At 42.1% G+C, this 21,501-nt stretch overlaps 1 protein-coding gene across 3 annotated transcripts in view; it reads left to right on the top strand.

The window, feature by feature from the left end:
- Positions 1–21,501, top strand: part of sh3gl3a (SH3-domain GRB2-like 3a) — a 59,053-nt gene that overhangs the window by 18,167 nt on the left and 19,385 nt on the right. For all 3 annotated transcript variants that reach the window (XM_017718134.2, XM_017718133.2, XM_037545339.1), the window contains exons 2-3: positions 20,206–20,274; positions 20,855–20,927. In XM_017718134.2, coding sequence (XP_017573623.1) covers positions 20,206–20,274; positions 20,855–20,927 — 142 coding nt within the window. The remainder of the gene's footprint in view (positions 1–20,205; positions 20,275–20,854; positions 20,928–21,501) is intronic.

Below are 21,501 nucleotides of genomic sequence, written 5' to 3'. Positions count from 1 at the left end.
GTCGCCATGACTACAACACAAATATAGACATTTTATTTATTATCCAAAACAACCAGAGAACCTACACATCTTCTGAGTTTTATATGGAATGTTAATGATGGGAAAATATTTGAAAATCTGAAATAAGTTTTCTTTTGGTACTACACTTATCGGCCACTTTGTTAGGCCTTGCTAGTAAAAGGTTGGACCCCCTTTTGCCTTCAGAACTGCCTTAATTATTCGTGGCAGACTTTCAACAAGGTGTTGGAAATGTTCCTCAGAGATGTTGGTTGGTTATTTGAGTTCCTGCTGCCTTTCTATCATCTGGAACCAGTCTGTCCGTTCTCCTCTGACCTCTCACATCAACAAGGCATTTTCATCCACACAACTGACCACTCACTGGATATTTCCTCTTTTTCGGACCGTTCTCTGGGAACCCTAGAGATGGTTGTGTGTGAAAATCCCAGCAGATCAGCAGTTTCTGAAATACTCAGACCAGCCCGTCTGGCACCAACAACCACGCCACGTTCAAAGTCCCTTAAATCCCCTTTCTTCCCCGTTCTGATGCTCGGTCTGCACTTCAGCAAGTCGTCTTGACCACCTCTACATGCCTAAATGCATTGAGTTGCAGCCGTGTGATTGGCTGATTAGCTATTTGTGTTAACAAGCAACTGAGTACCTAATAAAGTGGCCAGTGAGTGTAACTTGCCTTACAACACCCAGCACGTATCCGTCCACCATGAATGGACTGTTTTTTAGGGATTTTATCTTGTTTAAGAAAAGTAACAGTGAGAGCCACTCTAATTCACAAAGAAGCAACGTGTCCCGAGACTCTGATTAGGTGCTGAGTGATATGACGTTGGTGAACTGTTCAGTGTAGCTGAATTGAACTGCGCTGCTCTGCCTCATCTCGACTTTCGTTTTTCATTCTTGGCGTCTAATCTCGGCTTCACTTTGCCTTGAATTAGTCTGGGCGAGATTGTGCAAGAGGTCAGGGCGGTCTCACTGTGAGCTCTGAAGGGGAACAGCCTCTTCTGCAGAAGAGCTGACGTCAGGCAGCTTCCCCGCTGTTCCCCCCTGTTATCACGAGCGGTGATAGCGGCAAATTACTGTAAATGCAGCTGGACGTCGTTTCCTGAGCCTCAGCACACGCTGCACAGATGTGTCCCCCACTGACAGTGATCAGCTCCCTCACGCGTGTATCGCTGTTGTGCCAGCTGCCTGGAAATTGTGCCATGACGTACTGATCTGTTGCATCCGGATATTTAAGCGCACAAGGACAAATAATAGCTGGTGAATTTAAATGTGGGTTGACACTGTATTTAGATTTTAATGGAAAACTTTACACCAGCAGTCAGATGTTTAGAACAGATATTTTAAATAATATAAACTTTTGTCTTTGTTGCAGATGCATTCTAATATGCTGATCCTTTACATCTTTATAGATCACAAATATAAAGTGTGACGCTCTAAAAGTGATAGATGTGTCCATGATTATGAACATTGATGTGAAACAACAATGAAATCCATCCATCCATCCATTTTCTAATCCGCTTCTCCGTCAGGGTCGCGGGGGGTGCTGGAGCCTATCCCAGCAGTCTTCGGGCGGAAGGCAGGATACACCCTGGACAGGTCGCCAGTCCATCGCAGGGCAGACAGACAGACACAGACAGTCACTCACACCTAGGGGCAGTTTAGCATGTCCAATCGACCTGACTGCATGTCTTTGGACTGTGGGAGGAAACCGGAGAACCCGGAGGAAACCCACGCAGACACGGGGAGAACATGCAAACTCCACACAGAGAGGACCCCGGTCACCCGGTCGGGGAATCGAACCCAGGCCCTCTTTGCTGTGAGGCGACAGCGCCACCCACCACGCCACCGTGCCGCCCAACCCGAATGAAATGTGAAAATGAATATCTAGAATGGTGGTCTGATAAAATGTATATGCTGAATGATGTTCTTATAAGATTAATATCCAGAATGAAGTTATAACAAGTTATAACATGATCCAGAATACTACAGATGTCAAGTGTCAATCCAATCTTGGGACAAAAAATGATGACAAAACAGTGACGAAAAATACTGTAAATAGATAATACAGCTGTGTATTATTTATCATTTATGTCTAATTTTTTTGTGCAGATAATATTTAAATCCACACAGTATTTAATAGTAAGGTATTATTGTATATAAAGTAACAAAGGTTATTAAAGTAAGTCGTGGTTCAGACTCTGGAGCGTTACGCAGTGATGGCTTTTGGATTTGTTCTCGAATCGGGTTCTTGGGAAGAATGTGAGAGAGTAACGTCAGTGGGGGGCTGTATTACCATATTGGGTTATTTTGTGATAGGCCGATGGCTAATTTTACTCTGACCCAGTTGGTCGCCTTGGCGTGCGGTTGTTGGAAGCCTCAGTCAGTGTGAAGGGAAGAAGACCCAGATTTCTGTCAGCCAGCTGAGCTGCCTGGACCAATGCAAAGAGGATGAGTCCCCTGAGCTCAGTACAGTGTGAAATATAATGGAGCCACACCACGTTGCATGTTTTGTTGTGTTTACATATGGACAATCAAGTTGGTGTGAATTGTAGGGTTGGGCTGTGTATTGAGGTTTAGTGGGAACCACCAACCGGGGAAATTCCACCTCCGCATTTAACCCATCCGTGAAGTGAAACACCACATAGACACTAGTGAATACACACACACTAGTGAGCACACTTGCCCAGAGCAGTGGGCAGCCCTATCCACAACGCCCGGGGAGCAATTGGGGGTTAGGTGTCTTGCTCAAGGGCACCTCAGTCATGGACTGTCAGTGCTGGGGATCGAACTGGTGACCTTCTGGTCGCAGGGCCAGCTCCCTAACCTCCAGCCCCTAAATGACTGCCCCTAAATGGCTGTTGTATTTCAAAACTATGACAGATTTCCTAATAAGAGAGTTGATATGCATACTTTCACCTTCGATACAGTTTTCAGGTATGAGGTCAAGGTTCAATTCGATTTGAAATTCATAGGCTGATGCTGATATCTTTATGTACCTACTGTACCTGCCAATGCTCACACATTAATTGCAGAAATTGGTGTACACCTGCCTGTAAAAATACATGTAATTTCTTTCTGTTATAGTAAATAATATAATGTAATAATATAATAAATGCGCATGCACAGTAACCCGGCATCGCCTAAATATTCTGCTACAGTATATACAGGTGCATCTCAATAAATTAGACAATTCTTATATTTCAGTAATTCGATTGAAAAAGTGAAACTCGGATATTATATAGATTCATTACACACACAGAGTGATTTATTTCAAGCGTTTATTTCTTTTAATGTTGATGATTACGGCCTACAGCCCATGAAAACCCAAAAGTTAGTATCTGAGAAAATTAGAAAATTGTGAAAACGTTCAATATTGTAGACTCATGGTGTCACAGTCTAATCACCTAATCAACCCAAAACACCTGCAAAGGTTTCCTAAGCCTTTAAATGGTCCCTCATCTGGTTCAGTAGGCTACACAATCATGGGGAAGACTTGACAGTTGTCCAGAAGGCAGTCATTGTAGACCTCCACAAGGACAGTAAGCCACAAAAGGTCATTGCTGAAGAAAAATTGGTAGAAAAAAGTGCACAAGCAGCAGGGATAACCGCAGCCTTGAAAGCATTGTCAAAAAAAGGCCATTCAATTTGGGGGATTTCACAAGGTGGACTGCTGTGGTCCAAAGTCCTGTTTTCAGATGAAAGTAAATTTTGCATTTCATGTGGAAATCAAGGTCCCAGAGTCTGGAGGAAGTGTGGAGAGGTGCACAAACCAAGCTGCTTGAGGTCTAGGATGAAGTTTCCACAATCAGTGATGGTTTGGGGAGCCTTGTCGTCTGCTGGTGTTGGTCCACTGTGTTATATCAAGTCCAAAGTCAGCGCAGCCATCTACCAGAACATTTTAGAGCACTTCATGCTTCCCTCTGCTGACCAGCTTCATGGAGATGCAGATTTCATTTTCCAGCAGGACTTGGCACCTGCCCACACTGCCAAAAGTACCAAAACCTGGTTTAATAACCACAGTATCACTGTGCTTGATTGACCTGCACACTCACCCCACCTAAACCCCATAGAGAATCTATAGGATATTGTCAAGAGGAAGATGAGACACCAGACCCAGCAATGCAGACGAGCTGAAGGCTTCTATCAAAGCAAACTGGGCTTCCATAACACCTCACCAGTGCCACAGGCTGATCGCCTCCATGCCACACCACGTTGATGCAGTAATTCATGCAAAAGGTGCCCCAACCAAATATTGAGTGCATATACTGCACATACTTTTCAGTAGGCCAACATTTACATATTAATATCATTTTTTAAATTGGTCTTATATAATATTCTAATTTTCTGAGATACTGACTTTTGGGTTTTCATTGGCTGTGGGCCGTAATCATCAACATTAAAAGAAATAAACACTTGAAATAGATCACTCTGTGTGTAATGAATCTATATAATATATGACTCACTTTTTGAATTGAATTACTTTAATAAAATAACTTTTTTGATGATATGATAATTTAATGAGATGCGCCTGTACGTCATATGCCATAATCTGCTTCAAATATTGGTGAGATTGGTTAAAACAGTTTGGTTTCAGATAAATAAGAGAATATTATAATAGAACAACAGAAATTGATCCTAAAAAAAATCATAATCCCTACTTTTCCTACATGGCATTGTGAATTGCAGTGTCAATGCCTGCGCACATGGCAATGCATTCGCTTCTTTTACACACTGATAGGAAACACAGTATCAGACTGAAAACTCCAGCTCCACATGCTGATCCATTTTGCTGACCAACGTGGCCGGTAGGTTCAATATGCTGTGCAAATATAATTCTCCAGAATCCCTGGGGTTTGAGAAGACCCTCATCCACTCTAATGTAAACACATCTCCAGGACACTGTTCTCTCTTCCTCTGTTGTGTGTTTGATGTTTTCTGCCTGCAGGTTCTCTCCGTGCCCGCTTTGATGCTTTGTGGAGCTGTGCTTCATGGCCTCAACACAAAGGACACATTAGTCATGTTTCCTGCTGCTGTCCTTCTAATGTCCACGTCGGTGGTTTGTGTTTGACCTGGGGGTCAAATCTGTTTTAGTGTTCAGGTTAGAGTGAACAGTTAGAACTCGTTTTCTCTGTTCCAGCGCTGAGATATCTTAGCATGGAAGTAGGATGCTGAGGGATTTGATGCTCCTTAGATTAAGGCTGGTGAAATATTTTTTTCTTTTTAGTTATCAATAATTATTATGGGCTGTTTGTAGAGCTCAGATTTCAGCTGTAAGTACAGGGTGATTCAAAAGATTCATCTGATTTCGATTTATTTCACTTGTAATTCATGACAGAACATTAGCAGTAGATTGCAAATGTTTTAAATGAGCATGAAGTGAATTATGTAATTACAGGTGCTCAATATGAACCTCCTCTGGCTGTACGGACATCAACACCACAGTCAAACTCATCCCATACTGGATTGAGCGTGTCGGGTGTCGCTGCTCTCACGGCTCTTTCAGTGGGATTTCGGAGATCATCCAGTGTTGTGAAACCAACCCACGAATGTTCTGAGCTGTTGGAGCTTCACTGCCCATGAAAATCACACCGCACAGTTCTGACAGATTCACTCTTATTGACGTGGAGAACGCAGAACTCTTTCTGCTCAGGGGTCGCATCTCCTCTCAGACTGAAGGGAGCCAGTTTTCTGGTCACAGCCAGAAACACTATGACCCCCTCTTTCAGTTGGTACGTGATTGGTTCCTAGGCACCTCAATGTTTTTGAATCACCCTGTATTTTGAAACCTGAAGAACACAAGGCCTCCTTGGGGCAGTACCCCTCTTGTCACTGGGGTGAGTACATTTCAGGACCTTTAGTCAGGGAACATATGTTGTACTGACTCCACACACCACTTCTCGCCTCCAGGCTTTTATTTTATTGCTCTGTTTTACAACATTAGGTTATTAAAATGTACAAATATGTACTTCTCACCTGAGGGTCACAATTGGAGCTTAAAACCACGGTTGAACCTTTGAGGGAACATTTACATTGTGCCTTGACGAAAAATGCACCTGAAAAGCACAGGACCTTTATTTCTAACAGTCTATATGATATAATTTACTAATGTAGCTAGTAGTACTGGGCAATATCGATGAAATTCAGTATCATGGTTTTTTCTGGATTTTTTTCTGGTATTTATTGATGTACTATTGATTCATTAGCCTCTAATCAGAACTAAGACATCTTTATCAAAGTGTTTTAATTTTTGGCAAGACAAAAATTTGGAACTTCCATTCAGTTTGTGTCTGAAATTGTTGCAGAGCACGTTCTGTGGTCTGTTACCACTATGAGAGCTAATCCACCATCTGTAGCCTCTTTTCCACCCCATGGTACTGGCTTGACTCGACTTAATGTGTCTAGTCATCATAGTGACGCCAAATGAAACTGCTGAGACATTAAGGAGACCTCGTACCTAACGTTAGCGTTATGTGTTTAGCTGTTCTGCCTGACCTGTCAGTAGCCTGTAGCCTTTCAACATCACAGTTTGGTGCAGCTTTAGCTCACTTGGAACCTTGACAGAGGTGTTACCAAAAATAGGACCCGGTACCAGGTTTTGCATAGTGGAAAACCGAAAAAGGCGAGTAGAGTCAAGTTGAGTCGCTTCCATGAAGCGGAAAAGTGGCTTTAAATGCAAGCGTCAGTCATCGAGGTTCAAGCACTGTATGAGGGCAGAAAAGTTCATAAAGTGATAATTGATAAAGATTATGTAGTAGTATGTGAACATAAGATGCTTTATAGCTGTATCTGCCAAAATATGTCGAAAGGGGCAAATCAGGGTAAAATTGGGTAGTGTAGGCCCAGCTGGAGACATTAACCCTTCTGGAGTATGAAGTCATTTTCTCAATTTTTCTTCTTAAATTTGCCTTCAAAGGCACTTTCATATAATATGATACTCACATGTTTCATATCAAAATGCTCCTTTATCTTCATCACAACTTTCCAAAAGCACGTCAGCAGCTTCAGCAGCTTCAGCAGCTGTAAACTCTCTGCATGCCATTTCTCATGTGTCTCCGATGTGGACTGAATGAAGAATGAAGGGTTTCTGGCGTGATGGTCAGTCCTCAGGGGTTTTCTCAGTGCCCACTGGTCAGTTTCACACAGAATGTAGATGGACACAAAAATCCTGTAGTTCCATGCGGTTCGAGGCAGATGACGTGCATCTCAGCCCCTCTTCATAGCCTCATAACTCCAGATGTGAGTCATGTATGGTCTTGTGATGAGGTGGGGTGGAAAGGGTGACTCTGCAGATTCAGGAAATGTTTGAAACGTATTTCTGTGCTGGATTATCACAAACATACAGAAACATATACAGAAACATTGAATTTGATGCGGGGGCGAGTTTGTGGACCTCAGAGGTTAATGAAAAAAAAAAGTCAGTTTTGTCAGACTTTTGGCTGGCACTGAATGTGCAAGTGTAAACTTGCAGATGCTGAAGATGGAGGTGGGTGTGTGTGTGAGAGAGAGAGAGAGAGAGAGACTGTGTGTTTCAGTTTACTGCTGAACTGGATCCAGCTATTATCCAAACATGGGGCTGGATGAACTCAGAGGAATTTTACAAATAGTGCGTGGTGATGCTAGTGCTAGCATGCTAACGGTGTGCTTGAGAACAGATGTGCTGTTGCATAAAAGTTTAAGTACAGTGTACAATAAATGAAAGTGCAAAGTAGGAGTTTCTAATAAATTGGCAGCTCGGTGTATATAGTATGTATGTATTATGCATTGGTTTTTGGATATTTTGGCCTAATCCCATTTCTTATTTTTACCCCTACCCCTTGTTTTTGAGTGTAACCCTGCCCCTTGAAACTGAGTTACAAGGGGTAGTGGTTGAAATCTTAACCCTATGAAATGGGACGACCGTAGAAGAACCGGATACGTCATCAGTTGTCATCAATGACTTTAACGTAAACAGACGAGACGAGGTTTTCCGGCCATTTCCATTACGCCGCCTCCGGCTGCGGTGATCTCACTTGTGTGTCACATGACAGGAGAGATGAATCGTATTTAAAATAGCCTGAAAAAATAATCAGGACCCTCCATCTCAGCAACAATCGGGACACCCTACCCCTCCATCTCAGCAACAATCGGGACACCCTACCCCTCCATCTCAGCAACAATCAGGACACCCTACCCCTCCATCTCAGCAACAATCGGGACACCCTACCCCTCCATCTCAGCAACAATCGGGACACCCTACCCCTCCATCTCAACAACAATCGGGACACCCTACCCCTCCATCTCAACAACAATCGGGACACCCTACCCCTCCATCTCAACAACAATCGGGACACCCTACCCCTCCATCTCAGCAACAATCGGGACACCCTACCTCTCCATCTCAGCAACAATCGGGACACCCTACCCCTCCATCTCAGCAACAATCGGGACACCCTACCCCTCCATCTCAGCAACAATCAGGACACCCTACCCCTCCATCTCAGCAACAATCGGGACACCCTACCCCTAGACGTGAAGGCGCAAAACGGAGGGGTAGGGCTAAGTGTCAGGGGCAAGGGGTGAAATGGGACTGGGCCTTTGTGTGTTGTTTACGATACAAACGATACGGTTTGGCTGCAGTATTTTGTAGTTTTGCTCTTTTCGGGTTTGTTTTGTGCTCGTTTTCTATTCATTTTCTATTCTTTTCTACCTCATTTTTTTGTGTGACCGCTGTATTTGAGATTACTTCTGAAATATCCAGTTGAAGCTGTCTTTATTACTGTCTGAGTCACAGACCATGCTTGACATGCCCCATTAAATGTCTCTGAGGTGCTTCTGGGACAAAGTGCAGCAACTGCTGTAACTGCAGCAGAGTGAAACTGGAAGTATGGCGCAAGCTGGAATGTTACAAGGGTAAATCTCTCAAGAAAGCGAAGTTTCTCAAGTGACACAAAAAGCCCAGTTGTTATTGTTGAAATCTGAGCCCATTAAACACTGAAATGACTGATGTAAGTTGTTCATGTCGGCTGTAAGAAGAATCCCGACTAGAGGACTAGAGGACTTTTCTGTCATGTAGGTTGAGGTTTCTTTTGACAGATCGGTTAGAAACATCACAAGCATCCCAACATTATTGTGTTTCTGTCATGTTAGGACAGAATCATTCGCATTTAACATCATGCGCTGTTAGAAATGAAGGTTCTGTGCAGGTGCATTTTTTATTATTCAAGGTACAAACAATGTAAATGTTACCTCAAAGGTACAACAGTGGTTTTAGGTCCAACGGTGTACCTTAAATAAGTTTTTCCAGGTGAAACGCAGATACATTTTAATAACCTAATGTTTAAAAACAGAACAGTAGAGTAAAAGCCTGGAGGCGAGGCGGGGTGTGGAGTCCAGCTTAGAACAGATCATTTCAGTGGATTATGGTTCAGTTATGTTCCCTGTATGTACTGAGATGTACCCTCGAGAGTACCACCCCAGTGCCACCTTCTTACTTTCTTTCTGAGAGTATCCTTATAACAATAGAAGAACCCTTCTGAGTGCTATATAGAACTTTTTTTTTAAAAAGAACCTTTTCATGATGCAAGGAACATTTTAATCATGCAAGGATTCTATGTAGCAAGCAAAAGTCGTCTTCTATTATTACAAACTTACCATTATAACAATTGAAGAACCCTTTTGGGTGCTATATGGAATTTCAAGGTTCTATATATATAACATTTCAAAAAGGTTCTATGTAGAACAATATACAGCACTTTCTTCATCAACCTGAAAAACACTTTCGTGATGCAAAGAAACTTTTAACCATGCAGAGGCTACTTTGAGTGTTCACAGTTCTTTACAGAACCATTTTCTTTACTAAAGAACCCGTGAAGAATCATCTTTTTAAGAGTACTCTTCTGTTCTCTGTTCTTTTTGTTTCTATTTTGCTCGGTTCCATGCTGCTCGACCGTTTCCTGTTCTATTCCGTTCTATTCTGTTCTTCTCTGAGCCTCAATCTGCTGCTGCCACAGAGTCTAAAAGAGTTCTAGTTTCTTCTTTAGGGTCATGTGACCTGTCTATTTTCTGAGGTGATAGTCTAAAGAGTGCCGTCTCTGCTGTGCAGATGCTGGTTGTCGGATCGAGTCAGCGCAGTATTACTTCGTTAGACGCTTCAACACTTGGTTTATTCTAAGCCTCCGTTTCACACGGCGGCTCCTTGCGCTCTGCTAATTGAGCGTGTTCATTTTTGCACTTTGTTTGGATGAGATGTCACAAACAAGCTCAGAGAGTTTATCAAGCAGATGTTCTAGTCTCATCAGTGCTTGTCATGAGTGGCTCTTTCTACGTGATCTGTCAGTTTGTAGTGTTTCTTGTGAAATTAGGGGTATTAATAGGGAGTTTGTCCCCCTTTGCTGCTATAACAGTCTCCACTCTTCTGGGAAGGCTTTACCCTTGGGCCCAATCCCATTTTTCACCCCTCACCTCTACCACTTAGACCTTAGCCCTCTGTTTTGCATGTTCACGTCCCGATTTTTGTTGAGATGGAGGGGTAGGGCGAAGTGTTGGGGCTGAGTGTTATGAGACCACAAGGAAAAAATGGCAAGAAGGCTCCACAAGCGAGCAAAGAAACTCACAAATGTGAGAATTTTCTCTGTTAAAAGTTACAATAACCATCCATCCGTCCATTTTCTAAGCCGCTTCTCCCTCAGGGTCGCGGGGAGGTGCTGGAGTCTATCCCAACGAGTTACAATAACCATTGTATAATATTAATTTACTGTCATTTCAGTGTATTATGGCTTTTTAAAAATAAAAAGCATAAAAATTGTTAGTTGTATGTTGACGTCTCAGTAACTAGCTAAATTTCCCGTTCCACCTTAAATAGTCCAGCAGTTCTGATGTCTGAAGTGCTAGAATGTAACTGCTGCACCATTTAAGGTGGAACAGGAAAAGTCGAACAAGAATCTGGTCATTTGGCTGACGCTCTTATCCAGAGAGACTTACAATTTGATCATTTTTACATAGATAGGCCAAGGTGGTGTTAGGAGTCTTGCCCAAGGACTCTTATTGGTATAGTGTAGGGTGTTTGCCCAGGTGGGGATTGAACCCCAGTCTACAGTGTAGAAGGCAGAGGTGTTACCCACTACACTATCCCATCCACCATCATCATCTTGTGAATATCTGACTTTATATCACTGAAGAGTTAGGGGTGGGTGATAATAAATAATTGCCCCCCTCTTTGATGCCCTAAATGTAACTAAAGCCCAGCAGTGAGGAGCTGAACTTTCCCCTCCTCTGCTGTCCCTGCAGACGGGCAGGGTCACCCACAGAGCAGCGCTAGTAGCTGTTAATGAAGTGATGCTCTTTTTATGCGAGGGTCCCATTTCAGAACAAGGTGACACTCAAAATCACGGGGTAGGAATAAAAATAAGAAATGAGGTTACGCCTAAATGTTGGAAGATTGCTGTGAGGATTTGATTGAACATTATTGAGGTCAGGTACTTCTGTTGGATTGTCAGTTCTCAATCACTCCAACTCATCAAAGGTAGGGTTGAACAATTTTTCAGACTAGTATTGGGATTTGAAATTAAATTCCTGTTTTTATATATATATATATATAAATTGAGGTTCAGGCCTGATTTATTTTGGCCAAGAAGACCAGAATATCCACGTCTTTTGGCTTGAAACCCTGAATGTAGTGTGCCAAACCCACTCAGTTGTGGTAGTGGAATTTTATAAGCTTATTAGGTTCAATTTCCCCTCTTAAAACTCAACACAATAGTTTTGCTAATGTACACACTTTAAAAAAAGATGGCATTTCAAGGGTTCTTTAGTAAAGACAGTGGTTCTATGTCGAACTATGAACACTCAATGACCCATCTGCATTTAAAAGTTGTTTGCATGGTGAATTGGTTCTTTAGATTGATGGAGAATGTTGTTCTAGATAGCACCAAAATGTTCTTCTATTGTTACAAGCTTGATATTGTAACAATAGCAGAACACTTTTGGTGTTATATAGAACCATATACAACACATTCTCCATCAAGCTTGAGAACCATTTTACCATGGAAAGAACTTGCATGCAAACAGGTCACTGATTGTTCAAGGTTCTATATGGAATGATGGTTCTTTAGTAAAAACAGTATTTTTCAAGAACCTTGAAGAACTTTTTGTGAAGAGTGTAGGCTATTATTCAGCTCCTGTGATTTGAAGATGTTCCTCAACTGTGATTTTTATATATTCACCTCAGCCCAAAGGTTGGATGGAGCTCCATCACTCCAGAGAACACAGTTCCACTGCTCCAGAGCCCAATGCTGGGGAGCTTTATACCCCTCTAGCCCACCCTTGTCAGTGGGCATGTTGGCTCATGCAGCTATTCCAGAACATCTCACTGTATTGGTCAGCACTTTTCTAAGCAGACTATACAAGCTGTGCACCTTTAAAGTAACTGAATTCACCTATTACAAGGCTGTCTGGGCATAAAACGAATATTTTTGGAAAACGGTGCAGAACTGGACGTGGTTAATGCTCCTCATATCCTTCACAGTTCAGTGAGCCACCACTTCTAGATTCATTGTGCTCTCATTTCCTTCCCTGTTTAACTGCTGCTTCCTTCATTGCTTTTGCGTTTCGTTCCCACGGACCAGAAATGACGAATCAATCCTCGTCAACCTCACTAAGACATGGAGATGAATCTACATGCCTCAGTATGAGGGGAAGCGCCTGTTACGTAATGCAGGAGGCTTATTGTAGGTTCATTTTAAATGTTGAGTCATGTTGAGGTCACCAAATAAGCAGACTCTTTCATTTTAATGGCAGTGTGTTTTAAAAAGCCCATCACACACCCCACAGGCTTGAAATTAGTAGTACAAGTTGTAGGTGTTTAATGCATTATGTGCGGGTGTCAGTGTAACCTCAGCCTGCACTTGTTACGGAGGGTTGAAACCAGAAAACGAGAGAGAGAGAGAGAGAAAGGGAGAGAAAGAAAGAGGCATCAGGAAGCAAAACAGGCTGCACGAGCAGCATGAGCAGAAAGTAGCACACTCACTCTGATCTTACTGTAACGTCTATCCTGCACATACATATATACATATATATAAAACGCTGGTTAATTTTCACACGATGTAGGGGCAACAGGTGCTTTCAGATTATGACAAAAACTGAAAAACGACAAAAACAGAGATACGAGGTTTTCTTCCGACAACAGCGATAAGCAGATGTGCATATTTGTGTGGAAGAAATATATATATATATATATATATCGCTGCTGTTGGAACAAAACTTCATATCTCTGTTTTTGTCGTTTTTCAGTTTTTGTTATAATATGAAAACACCTAAAGGCGTCATTAACAAACATCATTTGTTTGTATATCTTTTATTCATATGTTTTTTCCTCAGCTAAACGACTGAGCACACACTCATTTCTCATTGTGTATGTTGTAACTGTGAAGTGTCTATGGTCATCAGGCAGTTATGTAATAGTTGTGACAGGCCTAACAGTAAGCATGTGTGAAGTCACTTGAACAGTTTATAAAGACTGGAAATAAACAGATGTTAACCCTGAAAAACAACAGGCCTACTGAGAGTGAAAACAGCTGGTTAAGAGAAATCTGGCTGGTCACTCTTCTAGATCAGCAGAGCGCCTCACTGACCCTTGAACACAGATATTTGAGGAGTTGTTTGGTGAAGAAATGTGATTTTGTGAGCTTGAGGCGGCTCCTCTGCTGTGTTAGGATATTTTAGCAGGTTTGCCAAGTTCTAAATGTTGCATGTCCTGAGTAAAAAAGTGAAATGCACCAGTGTTTTTCCAGAGTGTCCGGCCTTCTGTTTGGGTCTTGAGACTAATGGCTTGTTCATGATTCCTCTGGTCTCCACGCATCTTCAGTTTGCTTCAGTTTGGTTTTCTGGGCACAGCCTAGACAATTCTGGTCTTTGATTGTGGTGACACAGGATTCCATTTGAAGATCTTTTCAAGTCTTTTCATCCTTGTTCTGCTGATCTGATGTACACACATGGACAACATTGTTGGTATCCTTCCATTAAAGAAAGAAAAAACCCACAACGGTCACTGAAATAACTTGAAACTGACAAAAGTAATGATAAATAATTGAATTGTGGTTCAATTCTGTGAATCATTTTTAAAAACAAACTAATGAAACTGGCCTGGACAAAAATGATGATATCCCTAGAAAATAATTTGACCATAGGGACATGTTAAAGTGTGTCCTCTAATTAACATGGTAGGTGTCTTTAAACTTGTCACCGGTCAGTCTGCCTGTTTAAAGGGTGAAGACTAGTCACTGTGCTGTTTGGTGTCGTGGTGTGTACCACACTGACCGTGGACCACAGAAAGCTAAGCAGAGGGTCGTCTCAGGAGATTAGAATGAAAATTAAAGACAAACATGTTAAAGGTAAAGGCTATAAGACCATCTCCAAGCAGCTTGATGTTCCTGTTACTACACTCACTTTATTAGGTACGCCTGTTCAGTTGCTTGTTAACACAAATAGCTGATCAGCCAATCACACGGCAGCACTCACTGCATTTACGCCTGTAGAGGTGGTCAAGACAACTTGCTGAAGTGCAGACCGAGCATCAGAACGGGGAAGAAAGGGGATTTAAGGGACTTTGAACGTGGCGTGGTTGTTGGTGCCAGACGGGCTGGTCTGAGTATTTCAGAAACTGCTGATCTGCTGGGATTTTCACACACAACCATCTCTAGGGTTCACAGAGAACGGTCCGAAAAAGAGGAAACATCCAGTGAGCGGTCAGTTTTGTGGACGAAAATGCCTTGTTGATGTGAGAGGTCAGAGGAGAATGGGCAGACTGGTTCCAGATGATAGAAAGGCAGCAGGAACTCAAATAACCAACCAGAATCTCTGAGGAACGTTTCCAACACCTTGTTGAAAGTGTGCCATGAAGAATTAAGGCAGTTCTGAAGGCAAAAGGGAGTCCAACCTTTTACTAGCAAGGTGTACCTAATAAAGTGGGAGGAGTTTAGGCGTGGTCTTTCCTCAAACTTCAGTTATGTCGTACCTCATTTAGCATGAGGCAGTTTCAGACCATTATTTCTGTATCTAACAGTGCAGTGCAGATTTGATACAACTACATATCATATTGTATCATATCGTGCTGTATGGATTCAAGAATGCATTCACATCCCTGATTAGCTTCATAGCTCCAGTGAAAAACTTGACACCAAAGATGTTTTCTGCTCAACCAGATGTTGAAGTGCCCTCAGTGAAATCATTGGGGTAAAAAGCCTCAGTTCTCTTAATCAGCTACTTACGATCTAAGTAGCCAGCTGTTCTTCATGCTCATTCATTTAACTTCTTTATATCTATTGTTTTAATCATGTTTCTTATTTTTATTCTAATTTTTTTATCTCCTTCTTGTAAATTTGATTAACTTCTTTTAAATCTATTGTTTTAATTATGTTTTTTTTTTATTTACATAAATGTTATTTTATTTACATTAATTACATTTTTCTGTATTTTTTCATTTGTAAAGCACTTTGAATGACCGTTGTGTATGAAAGGTGCTATATAAATAAACTTGCCTTGCCTTGCCTTGCCTTCAGGTTTAGCATCACTGTGGGTATTTCCAGTCTCACCACATTGTAGGTGACGTTACACACACACACGCCTGGTGTAACTAGTCTTCACACCTCAGTCTTGGCTCTTTATGTGAGTCTGTGATATTACGGCCATGAGAAAACAAAACTGGGTTGTCTACAGAAAAGAATAGAATGCCTTGATGTGCTATTGTGTTTTTGCAAAGAGCAGCGGACCAGCTCATTGAAATACCTGCGACACATCTGTAGACATAGCCCCGATTAGTGGTCATTAAAGCCACATATTTATGCCACATATTTTTCAAAATGTCAGTATAATTAGGTTATTTACATGTAAGCAAAGGCATTCACATTGGTTTAGTGTGAAATGCTCCATTATAGAGAAACTGAGTGAGTCAGAATTGTTCACAGTGGTGGTGATAGGAACCAAACGTCCGCCTCTAAAACCATCCTCACAGAAGGTTTTACGTGAAATGGTTATGAATACATTACCCAATGTCTGAGACGTTGTTTTAGGATAGTTCTGAGAAGATTTTGGCCTAAAATATAGTTTTATATATATATAAAAGACATTTATGGTGGAGGAATACATGCAGGGTGGGATGAAATAGTCTCCAAATGAAAATTAACATTCCATATAAACTCAGAAGACACGTGTAGGTTTTGGTGGTTGGGAGTGACCAGGCTGGACAAGATTAGAAATGAGCAGATCAGAGGGACGGTGAAGGTGGAGCAGTTTGGAGATAAAGCCAGAGAGGCCAGGTTGAGATGGTTTGGACATGTGTTGAGGAGGAATAGTGGATATATTGGGCAAAGAATGTTGGAGATGGAGCTGCCGGGTAGAAGGAGAAGAGGTAGACCTCAGAGAAGGTTTATGGATGTAGTGAAGGTGGACATGGAGATGGTTGGTGTGAAAGTAGAGGAGGCAGTGGATAGGGCAAGATGGAGGCAGATGATCCGCTGTGGCGACCCCTAAAGGGAGCAGCCGAAAGAAGAAGAAGAAGGATAGTAAATAAAATGTCTGACATCTGGACCTTTACACACCAGACCACACTGAATTGCTCTGATTACAACTCCAGTATTAAATTATACAGATTTCTTTTTTTATTTAAAGCAATAATTTGTTAAAAGTCACATTTTGTTTTGTTCTCACTCTAAATGTATTTGTTTGGTGTGTCTTAAGGCATTGAACACCACACTGTTATCTGTAAATGAGGACAAATGTGTGTTTCATTGCTAAAAACAGTAGCAGCCATCCTTGTAGCTTTAATTTCGTCTGTACTTTTGTTCATGTTTATAGATTACAGTGAGTCATGCAGTGTCAGAAACCAATAATCAAGTCTGCTTAACAACCCCACGTGGTTTATGTGATGATCTGATGATCTAGCCGTGCAGCTAGATCTGTTACTGGTTGGCATTTTGCTGTGTGACTGCTTATTAGTTGGATAACAATCACATATAACGCCGTCTGCCAACGGATGTGTTTAGTCATATGTGCTGAGACTGGAAAAAGCCTCAGAGATGCTAAAGCTAAAAACCAGCGGGCCTACTCAGATCGAAAGAAGCTGATTAAGAGAAATCTGGCTAATCACTCAAGATTAGCTGAGCATCTCACTGACCCCTTAAATGCCTGAAGTTTGAGGCACTGCCTGGCAGAAAAATCTCATTTAAATGACCACCTTACCCCTGGTGTGGTCAAAATTTGCCTCATTAGTTTTGCACTGGAGCTACAGGGCTAATGTGGCATTATGATAATCGTGTTGTTCGATGATAGACCAGCTTGTGTGATTTCTGATGCTGTATGATGTGCTGTCATCTAAAACAAAGGTACGTCACGGGGATAAAAACCAAAGCAGCATCTTGACGCCTGTAGCTTTGTCCAGTTTTATGTAATGTTAACTGGGTTATAACATCATAAAGACGAGAGCGCTGGTTAAAATGAACAGGAACACTAAACAGCTAGCCAATGAATCAGCACTCAGTAGCAGTCGTACTAACCAATCAGCACTCAGTAGCAGTCGTACTAACCAATCAGCACTCAGTAGCAGTCGTACTAACCAATCAGCTCTCAGTAGCAGTCGTACTAACCAATCAGCTCTCAGTAGCAGTCGTACTAACCAATCAGCACTCAGTAGCAGTCATACTAACCAATCAGCACTCAGTAGCACTAACACTGACCAATCAGCACTCAGTAGCAGTCATACTAACCAATCAGCACTCAGTAGCAGTAACACTGACCAAATTTGAACACAGTAGCCGTAATTCTAAACAACCAGCACTCAGTAGCAGTCACAGTAACCAATCAGCTCTCAGTAGCACTAACACTGACCAATCAGCACTCAGTAGCAGTCATACTAACCAATCAGCACTCAGTAGCAGTCATACTAACCAATCAGCACTCAGTAGCAGTAACACTGACCAAATTTGAACACAGTAGCAGTAATTCTAAACAACCAACACTCAGTAGCAGTCACACTAACCAATCAGCACTCAGTAGCACTAACACTGACCAATCAGCACTCAGTAGCAGTAACACTGACCAATCAGCACTCAGTAGCAGTAACACTGACCAATCAGCTCTCAGTAGCAGTCGTACTAAACAACCAGCTCTCAGTAGCAGTCGCACTAACCAATCAGCTCTCAGTAGCAGTGCCGTTACTGTCCTGCTGTGTTAAACCTGTTAGCCTTATAAAAACAGAACAGTACTGTTTTCTAAGGACTTGCTCAAATTTAAGGACAGTTCTGCATAAACGGCCAAAAGCATGCTTATTGTTTTTTATGTCTTGGCTGTTTAGCCGTCTTTGAGTTTAAGAGGACAATTGTGGAAATGTGCCTTTTAAGTGAAGGTCCTGCACCATCAGGGTTACTGCTGTTGGCGTTATGTGCAGTGAAGGAGTTGAAGTAAAATTATCTTGATTTTAAAGCCTAATAAGTTCTAGATCTGCTTTCGCTGACCTGCTTGGCAGCAGTGCCAACCTTATTTTGTTCTGCTATGCTCACAATGTTAATCTTCTTACAGGGTCTGATTCTTGCTTATTGAAACTGGCCTGGAAATGATGTTTTTCTGGGTGACAGAGGGTAACAGTGACCACAGCCTCTTCACACATTCTCACGCTGACATAACGGCTGCACGCTCAGCACTAGCGCTAGCTGTCATAGTGGATTTTTGAAGGTCACTTGCCGCTCTCACACTTGCTTGATGGAAACTCTCACTTGTATGACACTTTAAAGGGCCCATGTAGTTGAAAACTTTCCCTATCTTGTTGAAATCAGAGATTTTGATGTATAATGTGGAATGCAGACAGTGGTAAAAACATTTGATATCGTGCATGGAAGCTACAGAAACAGCCAGTTAAGAATTGGTTGTTTTTGTGATGTCACAAAAAACAACACATTTACATATATCAGTTTATTCCCTTCCCTGGCCGGGTGACCGGGGTCCTCTCTGTGTGGAGTTTGCATGTTCTCCCCGTCTCTGTGTGAGTTTCCTCCGGGTGCTCTGGTTTCCCCCCACAGTCCAAAGACATGCAGTCAGGCCAATTGGACATGGTAAATGGCCCCTAGGTGTGAGTGTGTCTGCCTGTCTGTCTGTCTGTCTGCCCTGCGATGGTCTTGCGACATGTCCAGGTGTATCCTGCCTTTCGCCTGATGACCGCTGGGATAGACTCCAGCACCCCCACGTGACCCAGAAGGAGAAGCGGCTTAGATGTGTGTGTGTGTGTGTGTGTGTGTGTGTGTGTGTGTGTGTGTGTGTGTGTGTGTGTGTGTGTGTGTTTATTCCCTCTACAGCAGTTTAGCCCCGCCTACTCAGAAATTTTAACTAGTGATTCTGTGCCGACTGCTTTTTAAGTTAGACTCAATTCAGGGCAGCCAGTCAGAACAGGGCTCATTTACGTCATATAAGAACAGTCACAACAAAACCTGCAGCGAGAATGGCGGTGCCACTAATTTGATCATTTAATTTAATTATTAAATGACATTAAAAATCAATAAGGAGTTATTAGACTGATGATAAAAGGGTGCTGGGGAATATGTAATTCAGGCGCATGCTATCCTGATCTATTTCTGACTGTCTTTTCCTGACAGACTTTAATAGACTTCTAATATTAGTCATTGGCTTATATATCATAGATCTCTCCTCTGATCTAATACTGAGACGTCTGATCCGGGTGCCTCTGTTTAATGTTTCATTTCTTTAAGCATAACTCTTATTAGTTGTAACAGCATGATCTGGCATGGCCCAGAGGATGAAGGGTTCCCTTTGAGTCTTGGTTCCTTTCTGTGGTTCCTCCTCATGCTTTTAGAGCGTTCCTCCTGGCACTGCGTCTCTCAGCGAGGCCTATTAGGAGGTTGTACCCACATTTCAGGACAAGCTCCTTTGGATCGATGTCTGTTGGAAAAAGCAAATTATGAATAAAATTGATCTGAATTGAGCAGGGAGGGCTGCAGCCCCTGTGATGAGAGTCATGGTTTGGAGGTGATTGGATGAGTGGAGTGGAGCGGTTGTCTCTGGAGGACGTGATGGAGGACAGCTGCGTGATGCAGTTTCATGCTGGTCGGCGCCAGACTTCAGTACACCACCCAGAACCCTCATCTCATTCATTTGTATATTCATTTTCTGTGTGTCTCTCTCTCTCTCTCTCTCTCTCTCTCTCTCACACAGTTGTTGAGTGAGAAGATAAGTGGTGCTGAAGGAACGAAGCTCGATGAGGACTTTATGGAGATGGAGCGGGTAAGGACTTGGAGGGGTAAAAAGACCTTGACAAAGCTAAAGTTGGCTTCTTATTCGAATCTCCCATTCCGCCGTAAATGGTGCAGCAGTTACTTGAGGTGCCTCTGCAGACGCCAGACTGTAGCTGCTGCTCCATTTAAGGTAGAACAGAAAATTCTAATGTAACTTGACAGAGAAAAAGGCGACTTCGGCTCTGTAGAATTCAGACGTTTAGCACCTTATGTGCTGGGCCCATGGGGCTGTCACTAGAACTGTCACTAGAACTGTCACTACCAAAACACATATTTCTACATCCAAGCAAACTTCTATGTGTTTTAATAGAAATATTTGTATTATTAGCTGCTATTAGTTATTGTCTTAAATGAGCTTAAGTTTCAGTTTCAGTGGTGTTACAGTTGTTTTGTTTGTTCCACTGATACATCTTCTGAAAAAAAAAAAACCAGCAGCAGTTCCTCCAGAAGCTGTGCTGTACTGTAAAGCTCACCTCACCTGATTTAACCGCATTGCTTCAAGTCTGTTTGCACCATTTTCCACTTCTCTTTGTTTTCTCGTCTCTTGACATGCTTTTGTTTCCTTACAGAAAATCGATGTCACCAACAAGTCTGTTTTTGAGCTTCTAACCAAAACCACAGAGTACCTCCAGCCGAACCCTGGTAAGAGAACGAACAGACAGAGTCCTCTCAAAAAGCTACGTACACGACGGGTCAAACGTCACATATAGAAACTTCCATATTTTATTATAATGTATTCCGTATTTTAATAATTTATATTCTTTAAAGTAGCCCCTCCGTGTCATGCAAAATCACTGCAGAATAAACGGTTTCATGAGATCTTGAGATATTATCATGACATAACTGACATTGTTTTATCAAGACAGCATTCGTTATGTTGTGATAATGGCATAAATATCTCAAGATCTTAGGAAGCCCTGCTGGTGACATTCCATAAAAATAAAAGGGATGTGTGGCCATGACTTAGTAAGACATGGGAATGAAATAATGAAGCTGTGGCCATGACTTAGTAAGGTAAAGGAACATGGTTATGCCTTAATAAGCTGTGGTCAAGGCTTAATTATCTCATGCTATGCATTAGGATCTTGTTCCCATGCCTTGCTAAGTCATGGCCACAACTTAATTATCCCTTTCCCACTCCTTGTTAAGTTGTGGCCATGCATTGGGATCTCGTTCCCACGCCTTACTAAGTCATGGCCAAAACTTAATTATCTTG

This window comes from Pygocentrus nattereri, chromosome 15 (assembly GCF_015220715.1).
Source record: "Pygocentrus nattereri isolate fPygNat1 chromosome 15, fPygNat1.pri, whole genome shotgun sequence".
Classification (NCBI taxonomy): domain Eukaryota; kingdom Metazoa; phylum Chordata; class Actinopteri; order Characiformes; family Serrasalmidae; genus Pygocentrus; species Pygocentrus nattereri.
The sequence above is the reverse complement of the archived record's forward strand: the minus strand, read 5'-3'. Positions and strand labels throughout refer to the sequence as shown.